Raw genomic sequence first — 16,249 nt, forward strand, 5'->3', positions numbered from 1 at the left:
TGGCGGAGTCGTTGGCCGGGGCGTCCCCATGGCGCCGCGGGGCGGTCGGCGGCAGCCCTGCCTCGGCGGGGGCTGCGGGAGCGAGCCCGGCAGCGCATTGGCTGGGCCGGCCAGGCGCTGCAGGTGCACCTGGGGCCTCTTCGCGGAGGTGCAGCTGCTGAGGAGACCGCTGCTGGCTCTCTGCGGGGAGAAGTGCGTCGATTTAAATAGAGGGGCTGGTCCCCCCCCCCCCCCCCCTTGCCGGCCATCTCCTGAGCTGTGCCCGGCGGGGCAGCCGTGCGGTGCCGTGCCCGCCGGAGGTTCCCCGCGGCCGGTGAGGCTATGCTGGAGCCTGCGGGCTGCCGAGACCCCCCTGCCCCTAGCTGGCTGGGCTGGGAGAGCTTCTCCCCTCCCACCCCGAGGCACTGCTCGGCCTCTCCGCCCCCGGGGGAGCCTCCCGGCCCCAGGTCCAGGCTGCCTGTGGCACTGCACAGCCGGCGAGATCGAAACTGTACTTCAGTCTCATGGAGAAAGCTCCGTCGCTGAAAGCTTTTTGCCTCAGTAATGCAACCTAATCAATGACAAAGCAATCTGTTAGTCTGAATTTGAAAATGTGCTGATTGCCTGAGGTGGTGAGCAGCCTTACATTTTCTGAGTATTCAAATTCCTCGCGTGTCCTGAAAACAGAAGGGTTTATTATGATCCAAGTATTAGTCGTGGTAAACTACCTTTACCTTGTAAGGATTACTAAAGTGAATTTGAAGAGAAGATACCTAAACAGAGGGAGAACAAAAAGAAAATGATTGCATCATTAGATGCAAAGAATGTGTGACGATTGGTACCAATATCCTTGCAAGATAGCACTTCAGAGCATTAATCTTTTTGCTTGCATTGCTGAGATTGGATTTTTGTTTGCTGAAAGATAACTTTTTACTGTTGCTAGCCTCTTGAGTAATTCATCTGATTATTGTATTTTTCCTGCTTTTCTGCATCCTTTTGCATCTTAGAGGTGACTTAATCTGTATCTGTATTGACTTTAGACATTTAACTTTCTCATTTTTTACTTCAGGACTTTTTAAATTTGCTAGTCCTGTAATTTCTGTCATGATTTGAAAATATCAAGGCAGTAACTTGCATAGAGCTTAACTTACAGCAGCACAATTATAAATATTTTCATAACCAAGTTGTGTTTTGTGTAGGACTTTGTGAAGAGTGGACCTGTTTTATATGTGCTCTGGTTTAATGTTTAAGCAGCCAGTCAACCTTTGAGAAGCTGTTTGCTGACACTTAAAATTTTCGGTGTGACATAGTCCATTAAAAGAGACTTTATATTTACTATATCTGCAAGAAAATGGCCTTATTTCCTTCTTTCTTCTCCTCTCCTCCTGAGAAACGCTTTAAAAAATAGACAAATTATATTGTGTGTGTATTCTCAGCTACCACTAATCTCCTCTCTCTTGATGTCAAAATCATATGAAAGTTAACATGTCGTGTAACAAAAGTGTATTATGCATACTACTGCTATTTGTAAGTAAAAGCTAAACAGATCAAACATTTCTGTCACTGTCTATCTCTAAACCCAAATTCTTAAGGGTGTTACATGCTAAACAAAAAAACTGACTTCTGATATGTTGCCTAGTGTATTGGAATCTGAATCCTATTGCTGTCAAATATTAAGTAATTGACACTTCTAGTAAGTACTACATACTTACAGGTAGTAACTCACTCATTCATTGGGTTTTTGCTGACAGTTTACACCTAATTTTTCAAATTATTGCAACATTATGCATCATCTTTCCAAGTGAGTTTCTTTGATTCTGTTCATGAGTTTGTTTTGAGGTCACTGGAATATTCAACAAAGCTTTGCTTGATCACAGAAAAAAATGTGTCATCTTATCAATATCTGTCATGTCTGTTACTTATAATTTTTTTCCAGTCACTTTATATTTGAGATAAGAATTTTTTGCTGGTCATTTCCTGATATCCATTGAGGGTAAAAATATTGTTTTTTAATACTTTATTTACTGCAGTATCTGCTTTTTATCCTTTAGAAATGATCGTCATGTCTATTCATTCTTTCCTTAGCTGATCTTTGACTTGGAAAGTCAGATGCCTCCAGAGAGCACTGAGCACAAACCAGGACTGTTGTTGCATCCGACATCCTGCTGTTGCTCCCACCCACTGTTCAGTTGAGCACAGCCTCTTCACTTGAAAAAATGTTGTCTAGCATTGGCGTTAGTCCTGCTCTGAGGGGGAGATTGGGCTAGATGACCTTCAAAGGTTCCTTCCAACCAATGTTTCTCTGATTCAGTGTATACATTTTCATGACTCCATATAGTAATCTGTGTCTTTCAGAAGACTTTTCCTCTTGAAAATGACTAGCATCTGATTGCTGATGTAACCACAAATTTTTCCTGTTCTGCTTCTGCTATTATATTGTGCTATTATGTCGTTACTGGTTGTTCTTGTTATGGAACTTCTGAGAAGTGAGGTTGCGTGACTGCCTCATCTACATCTTACATTTGTGAGTGTAGGTGCAGGCGTGAAGGTGTAGTGAAGTGAAATAAGTCACTGAGATTTCAGAAGTGTGTGTGGCATTTGCCTTCTGCTGCTAGCTCTGGTACACTTTTACTTTCTGATGGACTGGCAAATTATTTTTCTTTGTAATCATAAACAGCATTAATAGTTCTTGTTTGTAGCAAAAATACACCTCCTTTTTTTTTTTCTTCCTATTGCTGTTCATGTTGTAGGTTTCTCAAGCTCAAAGCATATGCTCTTTGAACTTGAATCTGGCCAAATAATTTTCATTTCTCATGCTTTAGAGAGAATTGAATGTGGAACTTGCACATTTTAAGTGACATGAGCTGGTTAAGCAGAGAACACCTGCCACACTAGGATAAATTTTCTGTATGGACAGATGCTACCTTTTTTTTTCCATCCTGCAAAGTATTTTTTCTCAACGTTCTGTCAAAGAGAACAAGTATTACATAGATAACTTAATATGGGATGGGGGAATGTGTGGATGCAATCATGCCATTGAGTTTGCAAATGTAATACCCATTTCATATTCTCTCTCTCTCTCTCTCTCTTTCTCTCTCTCTCTCAAGAGTGTGCTTAATATTTTTTCTTATAAAAATATACTGCAAGCAGTAGCAAATGACTGTTTTTAAATCAAAATCTGTAGCCATATAAAATTTACTGTTCTTCCCTCCAAAAGTTTAATTAGTTTTATGAACCATCACAGATACAGCTGTGTTTTCCTCATTCCTGCAAACCAATTAATGTTAAAGGACAGACTGTACAAAAGTAATACAACATTCTATTGATTTAACATTGCATTAGGTTTCAGAAATGCCTGTGACATTAAGATTTTTGGCCATTGTCATTTTTTTCTGTTTGTCAGTTATTTGCTCCTAACACCTTGAGAAAACACATTGACTATAATTGTCATTTTTGTATTGCCTATCTTAGAAGACACCTCTTTTCCTTTGGAATTATCTGTCCAACCACCTATTTCCCCAATATTTTGACTGTAATTGCTCTTGTGTCTTTTACTAACCGTTTGAGTTATCTTTGTATTAATGACATTCCTGACAGAAGTGCTTGGCCATATGGATTAGCTTTTCCTTATCCCTTCCCTAAAGCATTACCTTTTTCCAGTGCTACCTGCCTGTTTCCACTGTAGCTATGAGGGAGGTCATTCCATCTGTGCCAGGCTTCAGCCATCTGAATAGTATTAATTCTAAAGTATTATTTGACAATGTCAAATAATACCAGAGTGATTATAAATCTCGCTTGCTTGCTTGCTTTTTTTCTTTTTCACTCACTCTCTCTGGGCTTAATCCATTAGGCCTTGAAAACCCGCAAGGATGGAGATGGCACAGCCTCTCTGGACAGCTTGCTCCAATGCTTGACTGTCATCTTCATGAAAAAATGTTTCCTCTTGTCAAGTCGGAGCCTCTCTTGTTTCAATTTGTCTGTTTTCTCATCCTCCAACCATGCACCACTGTTAAGAGCCTAGCTGCATCTTCTGGATAACCTCCCCATAGGTATGGGAAGGCTGTTAAATACCCACAAAGCTCTCTTTTCCGGATTGATCCAGATTAAGCCCCATTTTTCTGAGTCCCTCCTCACAGGGCAGGTGCTTCTGACTGTCTTGGTGGCCCGCCCCCTTCAGTATGTCAATGTTTTCCTTGTATTGGGGGGCCTGAAACTGGATGCATTATTCTAGGTGTGGTCTAAAAAGTGGCAAGTAAAGCAGTTTAACCATTTCCTTAATGATTATTAATGCTGTTAATACAGCCCAGGATGTTGTTGCCTTCATTGCTGCCAGGGCATTCTGCTGGCTCGTATTCAGCTCGCTGTCTGCCAAGACTCCCCAGCTCCTTTCCACAGAGCTGCTCCCCAGCCAGTAGGTCCCCAGACTGTACCATTGCAGGGGCTGGTCCGTTCCAGGTACAGAACTTTGCATTTATCTTCGTTGAGTTTCACAAGGTTCCTGCTGGTCCATTCCTTCCACCCATCTAGGTCCCCTCTGGTGGCAAACCTGCTCTCAAGCATATCAACTGGTCCCTTCCTCCAGTGGGGTGTCATCTGCAAATTTGACAAGAGTACACTCCATCACCTTCTTCAGGTCATTGATAAAGGTGCTAAACAGGGCAGGTTCAAGTACAGACCCCTGTGGTACTCCACTTGTCACCAGCCTGTTAACCACAGCCTTCTGAGCCCGGCCATCCAACCAGTTGTCCGCCCACCAGACCAGAATGTCTTGTCTGGGGTAGAAGAATACTGTGGCAGATGGTGTCAAAAGCCTTGCTAAAGTCAAGGTAAATGATGTCCACTGCTTTTCCCTTGTCCACAAAGACAGTCATTTTTATCATAGAAGGCAACCAGGTTGGTCAGGCATGATTTACCATTGATTAATTCATGCTAGCTGCTCCTAGTCACCACCACCTTCTTTATGTGCCCAGAAATGTGCTCCAAGAGGGCTCGCTCCATGATTTTCCCAGGGGCCAAAGTGAGGCCGATCTGCCTGTAGTTCCCCAGATCATCCTTTTGGCCTTTTTTGAAGATGGGTGCAACATCTGACTCTTTCCAGTCATTGGTGACCTCCTCTGATTTCAGCAACCTTTCAAAGATGATCAGGAACAGTCTCGCTATGACATTGGTCACCTCTCTCAGCAGCCTTGGATGCAGCCCCTCTGATCCCATGGATTCATATGGCTCGAGCTCTCCCCAGTAATCCCTGACTTGATCCTCATCCACTGCTGGTTGTTCTCCCCTTGAAACCTGCCTCTAAACATGGAGTCCTGAGGGGCGTTGTTGCTGAAAACAGAAGCAAAAACAACACCGAGTTTCTCAGCCTTATTTGTATCTGCTATCAGAAGTTTATCCTCCCCATTCAGGACCAGGTTTTCCTTACTCAGCTTTTTACTACTGCTAATACAGTAATAGATGCTCTTATTGCCCTTGATGTCCCTTGCAAATGTCAAGGTAAGCTTTGGCTTTCCTAACACCATCCCTACATGGCTGGACAATGTTCCTAAACTCCTCCTTTGTAGCTTGTCCGTGCTTCACCACCTGTATGTTACCCTTTTGCATTGGAGCTCTGTCGTGATTTCCCTGCTTCGCCAGGCCAGTCTCCTGATGCTTTTGCTTTTCCTGAGTATTGGGATGAACTATTCTTGTGCTTGGAGGATGCTGTCCTTAAAGATCTGCCAGGTTTCCTGAGCTCCTTTGCCCTTCAGAGCTGCCTCCCAATGGAGGAAAGATCCCACCTACCAGTTCCCAAAATAAGCTAAAGCCTCCTGATATCCAGGGCCTGTACGCTGCTACTTGCATTCCTCACTCTCCTCAGCATCTTGAAACTTCACTACAGGTCACTGCAGCCAAGGCTACCAGTGATTATCACATCCCCAAACAGTTTTCCCTTTTTAGTGAATAGCAGATCCAGTTGTGTGTCACTCCTGGTTGGCCTGTTCAGTATCTGTATCAAGAAATTTTCCCTAATGCCCTCCAGCAATATCCTGAATTTCTTGTGTCCTGCCACGTTGCCTTTCCAACAGATTTCAGGATGGGTAAAGAACCAGGGTCTGTGATCCAGAGGCTTCCTTGAGTTCTTTAAAGAAGACTTCAGGTGCTTCAGTGCTGTTCAGGTCATCTGTAACAGACCCCCATGATCATTTCACTCTTCCTGGCCTCTCCTCTGATCATGACTCATGGGCTCTCAACCAGTCTGTCTCCCATCCTAGAGAAGTTTCATACATCTGGTCACATAGAGGGCAGTTCCCCTCCCCAAATTCCCTGCCTCTCTTTGCTGAAGAGCCTATACCTGTCCGTCACAGCACTCCAGGAACAGTGAGCTGTCCCCACAACATCTTGGTTATTCTAACAATGTCACAGGTGTGAGACTGCACATGTAGCTCTGGTTCCTCCTGCTTGTTTGTATGCTTGAGGTGGGTCTTCTTTTGCCCTGTTTTATCATTCCTTGCTTTCTTCCATAGCATTGGGGGAAAGGAGGACTAGAGGCAGACCTAACAGCCTCTCCTGCTCTCTCTACCCTGACTGGCAGTGCTGCTTACTCTGTCCAGCAATGGATTTGTGAGTTTTAAGATACAGATGAAGGAGGTGGATTATTGGGATATCAGAGGGTAGTGATCAGTGGCACAAAGTCTACTTGAAGGCCTGTAGCTAGCTGTGTCCCCCAGGGGTCAGTACCGCATCCAGTATTGTTCCATTTATTCATCAGTGACCTGGATGAAGGGACAGAGTGCGCCCTCAGCAAGTTTGCTGATGATACAAAACTGGGAGGAGTGGCGGATACACCAGAGGGCTGTGCTGCCATTCAGAGGGACCTGGACAGGCTGGAGAGATGGGCAAAGAGGAATTGTATGAAGTTCAACAAAGGGAAGTGCAGAGTCCTGCACCTAGGGAGGAATAACCCCACGCACGAGTTCAGGCTGAGGGCTGACCTGCTGGAAAGCAGCTCTGCAGAGAAGGACCTTGGGGTCCTGGTGGACACCAAGTTGACCATGAGGCAGCAATGTGCCCTTGTGGCCAAGAAGGCCAATGGTATCCTGGGTGCATTAGGCAGAGTGTTGCCAGCAGGTGGAGGGAGGTGATCCTCCCCCTCTACTCAGCCCTGGTGAGGCCCCATCTGGAGTCCTGTGTCCAGTTCTGGGCTCCCCAGTACAAGAGAGACATGGCACTACTGGAGAGAGTCCAGCATAGGGCTCCAAAGATGATGAAGGGACTGGAGCATCTGTCATATGAGGAAAGGCTGAGAGAKCTGGGCCTGTTCAGTCTGGCGAAGAGAAGACTGAGGGGAGATCTTATCAATGTGTATAAGTATCTGAAGGGAGGGTGTCAAGAGGATGGGGCCAGACTCTTTTCAGTGGTGCCCAGCAATAGGACGCGAGGCAACGGGCACAAACTGAAACACAAGAAGTTCCATCTGAACATAAATAAAAACTTTTTGACTGTGAGAGTGACAGAGCACTGGAAGAGGTTGCCCAGAGAGGTTGTGGAGTCTCATTCCTTGGAGATATTGTCTGGACAGGGTCCTGGGCAATGTGCTCTAGATGACCCTGCTTGAGCAGGGGGTTGGACTTAGATGATCTCCCGAGGTCCCTTCCAACCTCAACCATTCGTTCATTGTGTGATTCTGTGATACGTTAGAAGAAACGTAGATCCCAGCCTCATCTTGAGCACCGCACTCCATGCTGGGCGAAGTCCTGGTTCTCCAGCAACAGTCAGGGTTTTAGCTTTCCCATTAGTGAGGAAGGAGACATAGGCAAATGCTCATTTCCCATCACAGGTAAAAAATTCTCACTGTTTACTTATGATAATTTCCAGAAGTTTCAGGAGTACCTRATGGCATTAAGATAATTTCTGGTAACCATATCATGGACAATTCAAATAGTATTTTATAATATTATAAAGGGCATCTCTTTTCTCCAAAGTATTTTTTGCTGCTGAGCTAGACTCACCTACAATTCTTCTCTGGTATCTCTCTGTATCCTGGGCATCAGCCTATACCTCTGCTGTGTTTTCCTGCATCACAGGGACTAAAAGGTCCACTGTGACCACTGGTTCCCCCTTCAAAAGTGATAACTTCAGTGTATGGGGAATATATAGCTGCTTCTATTGTTTTGCAAGGTGGGGCAATCTGAATAGTTTTTGCCTTATATATTTCAGATACTGAAAAGGGTGTGGTGTGTGCTTAATTTGATATGCTGAGACCACTCCTGCTCAATGCACAGTTTAAATACTTAGTTTAAAAAGAATTGAGCATGTGCATAGGTCTCTGCAGAATTGGAATATTAATCCAAATCCATAGTGAAACTATCTTCAGATGACTAATATGAATATTCATTCATATGTGGATGATATATATATTCATATATATATTTTGCCCATAAATAACTTAATTTGGTTCCCTAGGTCCTGTGAGATTCAAGCGGCTGCTGTTCCTAGATTCTGCAGACCATGATCTACATGTACCTTGTGTCACACAGTTCTGCTAGAAGGAAGGTATTTTCAAGTACGTAGGTTGGATAGCTCAATCTTGGCCATTCGGTTGTTCATTGTCTTCATCATTCAGATGGGTACTTTGTGACTGTGTCCTAGGTGAAGCCTCATGGTGCTGAAGTTCTGTGTTAAAGGATAGAGATTGTTTTTATTTTTTTTTCTTTACTTTTATTTCTACTTGTTAATGGGTGCGATATGTCAAAGCATTGAGCACTTGCCCCATTGGATGTAAAGGGATTTGGGACTTCAGCATGTCAGAAAGTCAAAAACTGAATAATATGCTTTTACGCTTGATTTTACTATAGGGCTTGAGTATAAAACTGTTCTTACAGTTACTATGGGGTTAGGCTTATTTACCCAGTCTTAGCTATCTATTACTTCAGATGAAAGACTTGTATTTGAAACGTGAGCTTCATTTGTGATTTACAGAGAGACATTCAGTTCATGCCTCTCTACATCAACTGTTGAAGTCTAGGCAACCAGCTTAGGTGCCTAACCTTGGAAGTTTAAGTAAGATGAATACTACCTTCTGGTTCATAAGCACTTACTAATAGCATTTTTTTCTGAATTCTTTTAAACTGAACCGAAGCTTTTGTTGGTTAATTACATATTAAATGGGCTGGACATATGGATACTGAAATCTAGCAGTAAAATCAATATATGATTTTAATCACATTTTGTCCACAATTAGATAATAATTTGTTTGGCTCTTAGACATCTGGGTATTGTCCAAAGAAAATGGATTCCGTCTGCTGTAACTTCTGTAAATAACAGTTTTGTTATTGCTTGGATCTCAAAATGTGCGAATTTCTCTAGAAATCAAAGGTAACAGGTTAGATTATTTCCCCTCAGGAGAAGCACAGTCCATATATAGTGAAAGGGCTGAAAGCTAGATAGAAAATAGAAATAAACCAATTTTCTTCAAAACATTGCTGAGAAAAATGATGCTGGAGGTGAGACTGGAAGTAGTGAGTGAGAAATAAGGGACTTGTTTTTATGTTGGAAGAGTGGTGTTTATAGTAGCTTTGAATGATATTTAGATCTACTGATGAACAAGTGGTTGATGTTAGTTGTAATATATCCAGCAAAAGTTTCGTTAGCTAATAAATTAGAAAAAATTATGGATTGTTTTAATGTAGAAGGAACAAGTAGGTAGGTATGTCAAAGATGCATGAAGGGCCACAGTTGAAGTAGTACTCCTCTTGTCATTTTTAACTAATTCCATGATGTGCAATTCACTGAGGGTGCTGTAATGAAATATTTCAGATTCTGGTAGCATATAGTGTGTGCTTCAAGCTTGAAGGGAAGTGTTTAAGGCTGTTTAATCATTGATTTAGCATCTATAGTTGTGATTCCTAAACTAGAACTTAGAAAATCAAGTGGTATCACCAGAAAGCAAGCTTGCAGGTTCAAGTGTGTTGCAAGTCCAAAAGTGTGATTGGAAGACATTGACTAGTAAAGTAACAGGATCTATAGATGCTTTTACAGGTGTCCAGTGAAGGGAAACTAATTTTAAGGAATATTGGTTCCTTCATTAGGATCTCCCTAATTTTAGCTTTTAAGACACCATGTATTTGCTCTCCCCCCCGCAGTCCATTTCCATGCTGCTTGGCAGCAGCCTTCTGTTTTTACTTTTGTATAACTCCTGTCTCCCTTTTGTGATGGCATTTTTCTGGCCTTCAGTTTTTTATTTTCCTGTGCTCAAGGACTTATGAAGCTGTACACTGGAAATATATTGAATGAGTACCACAGTATGCTCTCTTATCTAGATTTCTCCAACTGAGTTCACCTGGAATGAATGGAAGCTGTTCATAGTGAGCCAGCAAATCCTTGTCAGTATTTCAGTCTGAAAAAAGTTAAAATCTTTCATGGCTTTCATGAAAAGCTTATGGAAAAGGGAGAGAGATGTAAAGAGGTTGGAGAAAGGGATAAATAGATAGTGTAAGCATACATAGCAACAACTCTAAGAGAAAATTATCAGATTGAGTTTTTTTGTCATTGGGTTGGATTTATGCTGGCAATAGGATTTAAGTTCAGAGTTGAATTGTTGTCAGAATGTGTACGTAGGAAAATTGGAGGCAACTGAAGAGACTTGAATTTTAAGCAAAAGCAATTGGGTAGGATGGGTCATCAGGTGAGGGAGGAAGAAAAATAACCTGCAAGTTGTCATCTGAAATGTGATGGTCTTAATTTCTATACAGTAGCAGAAGGAGGAATGGGTTTAGGTTTCCTAATTCCTCTGACTGTATGCCTGCACAGATGCTAGTGCCAGCACAGGGGAGAGTGCAAAGGTGGGAGTACCTTCTTTGTTGGCAACAGTTTTGGGCTTCAGTTGTTCCTCAAACCACAAACTCAGTCTGGGCAAAGGAAAATATCTAAAAGGTTGTGACAACCCTACAAATGGTCAGGGAAGTGAAGGGAAGAGATTATTTGAGATTACTAGGTGGAAGATACAATCTTGGAGCAAATGCAAGCATTTAAGTATGGTGTTCAGGAGTGTGTATCAATTGTAATTATTTTTCTTTTAAGTCTGTTTTTTAGTGAAGACGACAAATTTAGATTTTCTGTGGAATGAGTAAGTGAGAATCAGAGCTCAATATTGCATAATATTTTCAGTGAAAGGGGAAGAGTGCAGTAAGTGAATATGTCAACAGGTACTTCAAAGCACTGCTTTAAAACGACATCACCTTGCACTATGCTGTTGTCTACAGTGCTGCTTTGTCTTGTGTGGCCTGTGAGGTGTGGAGATACTGTTTGGTAAATATTACATTTGTGTGTGGGAACAGGAGAAGAATTTAATTAAATTTAGATGGGATTGCACAGGGCTAAGCCTGGACTATATTAGGAAAATGTATAAATAACAGAATCTATATGGATGAGAGAAATGTTTCAACACAATTTATGGAGTGGAGCACCAGGCTTAATTCTGCCTTAGCTGAAAATTATGTAGGGAATAAATCCCAGCAGGACATTTATCATACACTTACACGTTTCACACATCAAACTAGTAAGCTGCTCCAATACTGCAGTGCTTGCTGTGATGTAGTTCAAATATACCAGCTATGAAAACTTTTCAGAATACAAATCCAGCCGCTGGCCAAATCTTACTGAAGCTTTTGAAAGCTCATTTCGGACTTGAAAAATAACACAAGGTTATATCCTTGTGAATTTTTTCTGTTTGGGAAGGTGATATGAATGGCTCAAGAAGAATACCTCTGACTTTTGTGGACTCTGTAGATAGACCTGTTCTCTTATTCAGTCCTTTTAATAGGAGTGAAATTCAAGAGAGACTAAGCATAAAAGAAAAGTGACATTTTAGAGATTAAATTGTATTTTAAGTTAATGATTTCTTTATTCTGATTAAACTCTCTGAGACAGTGGGCCTTATTTCATGATTGTAGCTCCAGATATAATAAATTTCTTAGTAACATAATTATTTATGCGGTACGTTACAGTTATGTGAAGCCTTGAGAAACCTGCTTAACAAAAGCAAAACATGATTTCTTAGAGAAGACAAACAGGTACAGTAAAAAGAGAGACAAGAGGTTGTTGGTATTCCTCCATCTTTCTAGTATGAGACTTCATAATGACGTGTACTAGCTGACTATTTTTCTCCTCTTCCCTTCTATTCTTGTTTATATTTACCTTTATTTATCTTGTGGGAATATCAAGAAATTTAGATCAAGATATATCTGAATCCATCTGTTCTTCTAGTCTGTTCTTTTACTGCTAGTAGTTATCAGATCTTTTAATTAAGTATGCTTAATGACAGCTTACTACATTAATGTATGACATCAAGTGTCTTTAACTTTGTACATGATGAACTTACTTATGCTCCGCAGTTCTTTTTCTAATTACTGTTAGCTATCTGTCTGTATCTCTAGATATCAAAACAATGATTTAATCTCTTCATTTGTCAAATTGTAGTCTATGTCTTATGTGTAACTTCTGTTTCAGTTTTAAGTGAAAACCTAATTAGGATCTATAACTTGGCTGTCTTTATTGGAGGTACATTATTATCACAGTCAAATCCTGATGATAAATTATGAATATTGGAAATGTTTATTCATCTATACAGTGATCCATTTCAGTTTTGAATCTTGTTGATTATGGTTATTCTTTTGATCTAAGAACTTTGTTTTCTAAATTTTATATATGACAGGCTTTTTAAAATATATATAAATATATATAAAATATATATAAAAACTTCAAGTCTGTGACAGGCCTGTCAATTCTAGGTTCATCAAATATGTTTTAATTTTTTTTTATTTTTGTGGTTGACCATCAATGTTGATGTAACCTCATCGTAAACAGGATGTGTCAGCTGCAGAGTGGTGCAGCTGACACACGACCTAGTAGGTATGTCACTAAAAGAAATGAGCAGACATTATTCCCTTTAGGATAATTTGCCTTTTGTGACCCTTCCAGATCTAGTAAGTTGATCTCACATCACACAGGTCAAAATTTAATTTTTTGGGATTTGTGAGATTATGTAGGAGGAGGATTGGAGTTTTTTGCCTCCCCTCCCCCAGGTCTCTACAACAGCCCGCTGAGCCCATGAGCCAAGCTACGTTATCACTTGGATTTTTATTTTAGGTAGTGGTAATGCTTTGAGCACATGTTTATGAAAAAGTGCTAGGAAATATTTTCAGTGACAATGGAGCAGGCAGTTTTAAGATTAATGATTTTATCTCTTAGTAGGAATAAACTACCCGGTAATCTTGTTCTTTTGTGATCTATAAAAACTCAGCAGTATGAATAGCATGCACAGAATTTAGTATTTACTTAGGCAGCTCTTCTTGGATCCCAGCTTGTAATTATTTCTGCATTCTGGGGAGAGCTGCTGCTGATGCAATTTGTGTAGCATATTGTCTGAGCCACCACAATATAATTGCTTACTTAAGTATCTTTCTAAGAAATCTTTATTAATTTATATTCTTCTTTTTGATAAAACCTGTGGCGCTGCTCTGGATTACACCCATACACATGTAACACTTTATCTGTGAATCTCCAGTAATTTCGGTGAGATCACATAAGAGGAAAATAGTCTGTGAACAAATGTGCGTGCAAGATTGTTCCCTGTGTGTCCAGAGAAATAGTGGTATGTCTTGTCTATGTTTGCCATATCGACAGCTTGGAAGAAACCTGCATGAGGATATAGATTTTTCAGTTAGCTTCTTCAATTACTCTGTATCAAAGTGTTTTACTTTGCCAGCTTGCTATCAGTAGAACAAATATTTTCAGTAGAAAAAAATATTCCTACAAAATAGAATTTATATTTTCAAAATATCTAATAACTTCAATAACTTTAGAACTTCCTGTGATTAAAATGTCTCATATCTACAATCTGAAAAAACTACTGCTTGTGAAGAAAAAATTAAGAAGATTAAGACAAGATTAAGAAACAGCTTGGTTTTTAGATTTATAGCTGCTGTTGCATACAGTATGTAAAATCGGATGTTTCTTTTGTAAACTTTGGAGGGCAGAGTTTTAAGCAGCTTTCTACTTGAGTAGAAGTCTCAACGAGGGTAGGGAAACAGTGAACTGTGCAGCTTTTCTGGAGACTGCAGTGGTGAGTGTGGGGTGGTTCTCTTTGCCTTTCTTCAGTGCTTGTATCAGGCCGAAGATGTACAGGTGGTCTGGCGCTGTTGTCTTCAAACCAGACACATCTCCTGTGTGATGGACGGACATCCCACCAAAGCCAGTTTCAGAGCTCAGAACAGTCTTTGCCTTTGCATAGAAAGTAGAGGAATGAGATTCGTGCCCTCTGCCCAGAGGGCTCTAAGCCACGTCTCCTAGAAATATTCAGTCGTGCTGCACCTTGTCCTTCCGAAGCTGTGTCACAGTGCAGAAAGCAGTGCAAGACTCAGAGGGTCGGAGAGCACCCAACCTAGTACCTCAGGATTATATCCCTGCATGTACCTGGGAGCTGATATGTAGAGCAGGGAGGGGTGCAGGAATCCAGTATTTCTTTCTCTCTTTTCAGGGTTGTCGCTATTAAAAATAATAATAAAAATCTAGTAGTTGTTTAGTGTACCATCTATGGACAGACTAAGATTAGGAAATGGGATCTAGAAGTCTTTCCTGCTACTGTTAGCTTAAATAATCTAATGACTGGACCACAGAATCAGGGTCTTACTGCTCTTCTGCAGACCCCATAAATCTAGCATTCTTTTCTTTGCATAGCACATAAATTGAAACCTGTTTTTTTTTTTTTAAGGAGAGGTAAGAGGTTGTCTAATTCATTACCTTGGCAAAAGGTAGGTTTAACAGCAGTAATGTTATTTCTGATAGTAATTTGACTGACTTGCTGTTTCTGATCTTTAGTACTGAAGAATTCCCAGCCTTCCTAGATGATCTAGGCTTTCCCTAGGCACTGTGCTTACCAGTAGATCGGATAGTCTTTCCTAATGTCTGTCTCTTGCAATTTAAGCTCATTAGTTCCTCTGTCCAAATAGATATGGAAGGAAGTTTACTGCCTTTCTTTTCCTATTACAATATGATTTCATATAATTGAAAGCATGTCCTTATTTTCTTTAAAATAGGTGATCACAGACCTATGTCCCCCCCACCCCCCATAGGCCATATTTCTATGACCTACGATTGCTCTCTCTATTCTTTTTGTCCAGCTGATCACATTTCTCTAGCAGCATGGTGCTCAAAGCTGGACATACCACTCCAGTTGTAACCAGATCAGAATAGAAGGCTGTGTTCACGTGTCTTACCAATGATACCCTTGTTTGTACATAAACATTAGGATTCTTTCTTTCCAAGAGTACCACATGGTTGACTCATGTTGAGTTCATGATCACTGTAACTGCCAAACCTCCTTCTGCAGAACTGCTATTTAGATAATCTTTCCCCGGAATTTGTTTATGTGGTTAATTATTCCTGACCAGTCTTAGAACTCTGCTCTGGCCGTACTGAATTGCTGCTATGCTTTTTTTAAGAATTTCAAAATGATTGATTTAAAAAGGGGGGTGGAAACAGAGGGTTGTAATTGTGTTTTTAGCCTTGTGCACAGCCTTTCCCATTGTATTACCTACTAGGTTAGACTGCATCTTATGTCACATCATTCACTATTTTCAGCAAGAATTTGACTGGTACTAGAATGAGTATTAAAAGCTTTATACATCTGTCCAGTTTGAGATGAACCTTTGATAAATATTAAATATGCCTTTCTAACCAGTTTTGTACCTAAATACCAAGCGTTCTTGTTAAATGATGTTTTTCCAACTTTTTACGAGAATGTCATGAGCAATAGTGTCAGAAGTTTTACTGTGATCAAGATAAATAATAACTATAGATAAAGATACATGATTTCTTTTTGGCATCCACACATCTTATTTAGCTGTATAGGAAGGAAACCAGCCTTGTGCTTATTCTAAATATTCATTTTTACTACCTAGAAGGTGTGCATCCCTCCTTTCTTCCATAGGAACTGATATTGGAAATAGTGGATAACTCCATCCAGTTGGTGTCTCCACATTGTACTGTGGCAGTGTCTCCCTGAGCAGCCTCACCCGAGCCGTTTGATCTGCTGAGCCTCCCACCCAGTACAGAACTGGCTGGAGATATCAGACTGCTCAGACCACAGCAGCTGTAGACACAGGCAGGAGCAAGAGTACAACTGTTGAAGTAATGTACAGGTCAAAATGGTCTGTCAGGTTTAAGCACATCCAGATTTAGGTGACCATTGAAYGCTTGTGTGTTTGGGAGAGACCAGGGGAGTAAGGGCTTC

The 16,249-nt window shown here is 40.9% G+C and overlaps 1 protein-coding gene across 3 annotated transcripts in view; it reads left to right on the forward strand.

Moving 5' to 3' along the window:
* Positions 1-16,249, forward strand: part of GGACT (gamma-glutamylamine cyclotransferase) — a 37,144-nt gene that overhangs the window by 411 nt on the left and 20,484 nt on the right. The window contains exon 2 of one of the 3 annotated variants that reach the window (XM_026066541.1): positions 8,422-8,521. The exons of 1 other annotated variant lie outside the window; for it this stretch is intronic. In XM_026066541.1, the coding sequence (XP_025922326.1) occupies positions 8,467-8,521 (55 nt within the window). In that variant the 5' untranslated portion in view covers positions 8,422-8,466. Of the gene's footprint in view, positions 1-8,421; positions 8,522-16,249 lie in introns of those variants that run through there. One more of the 3 variants, XM_026066545.1, reaches the window with a different exon arrangement.

The sequence above is a fragment of the Apteryx rowi genome, unplaced genomic scaffold, assembly GCF_003343035.1.
Source record: "Apteryx rowi isolate R43461 unplaced genomic scaffold, aptRow1 scaffold_242, whole genome shotgun sequence".
NCBI classification, from domain to species: Eukaryota; Metazoa; Chordata; class Aves; order Apterygiformes; family Apterygidae; genus Apteryx; species Apteryx rowi.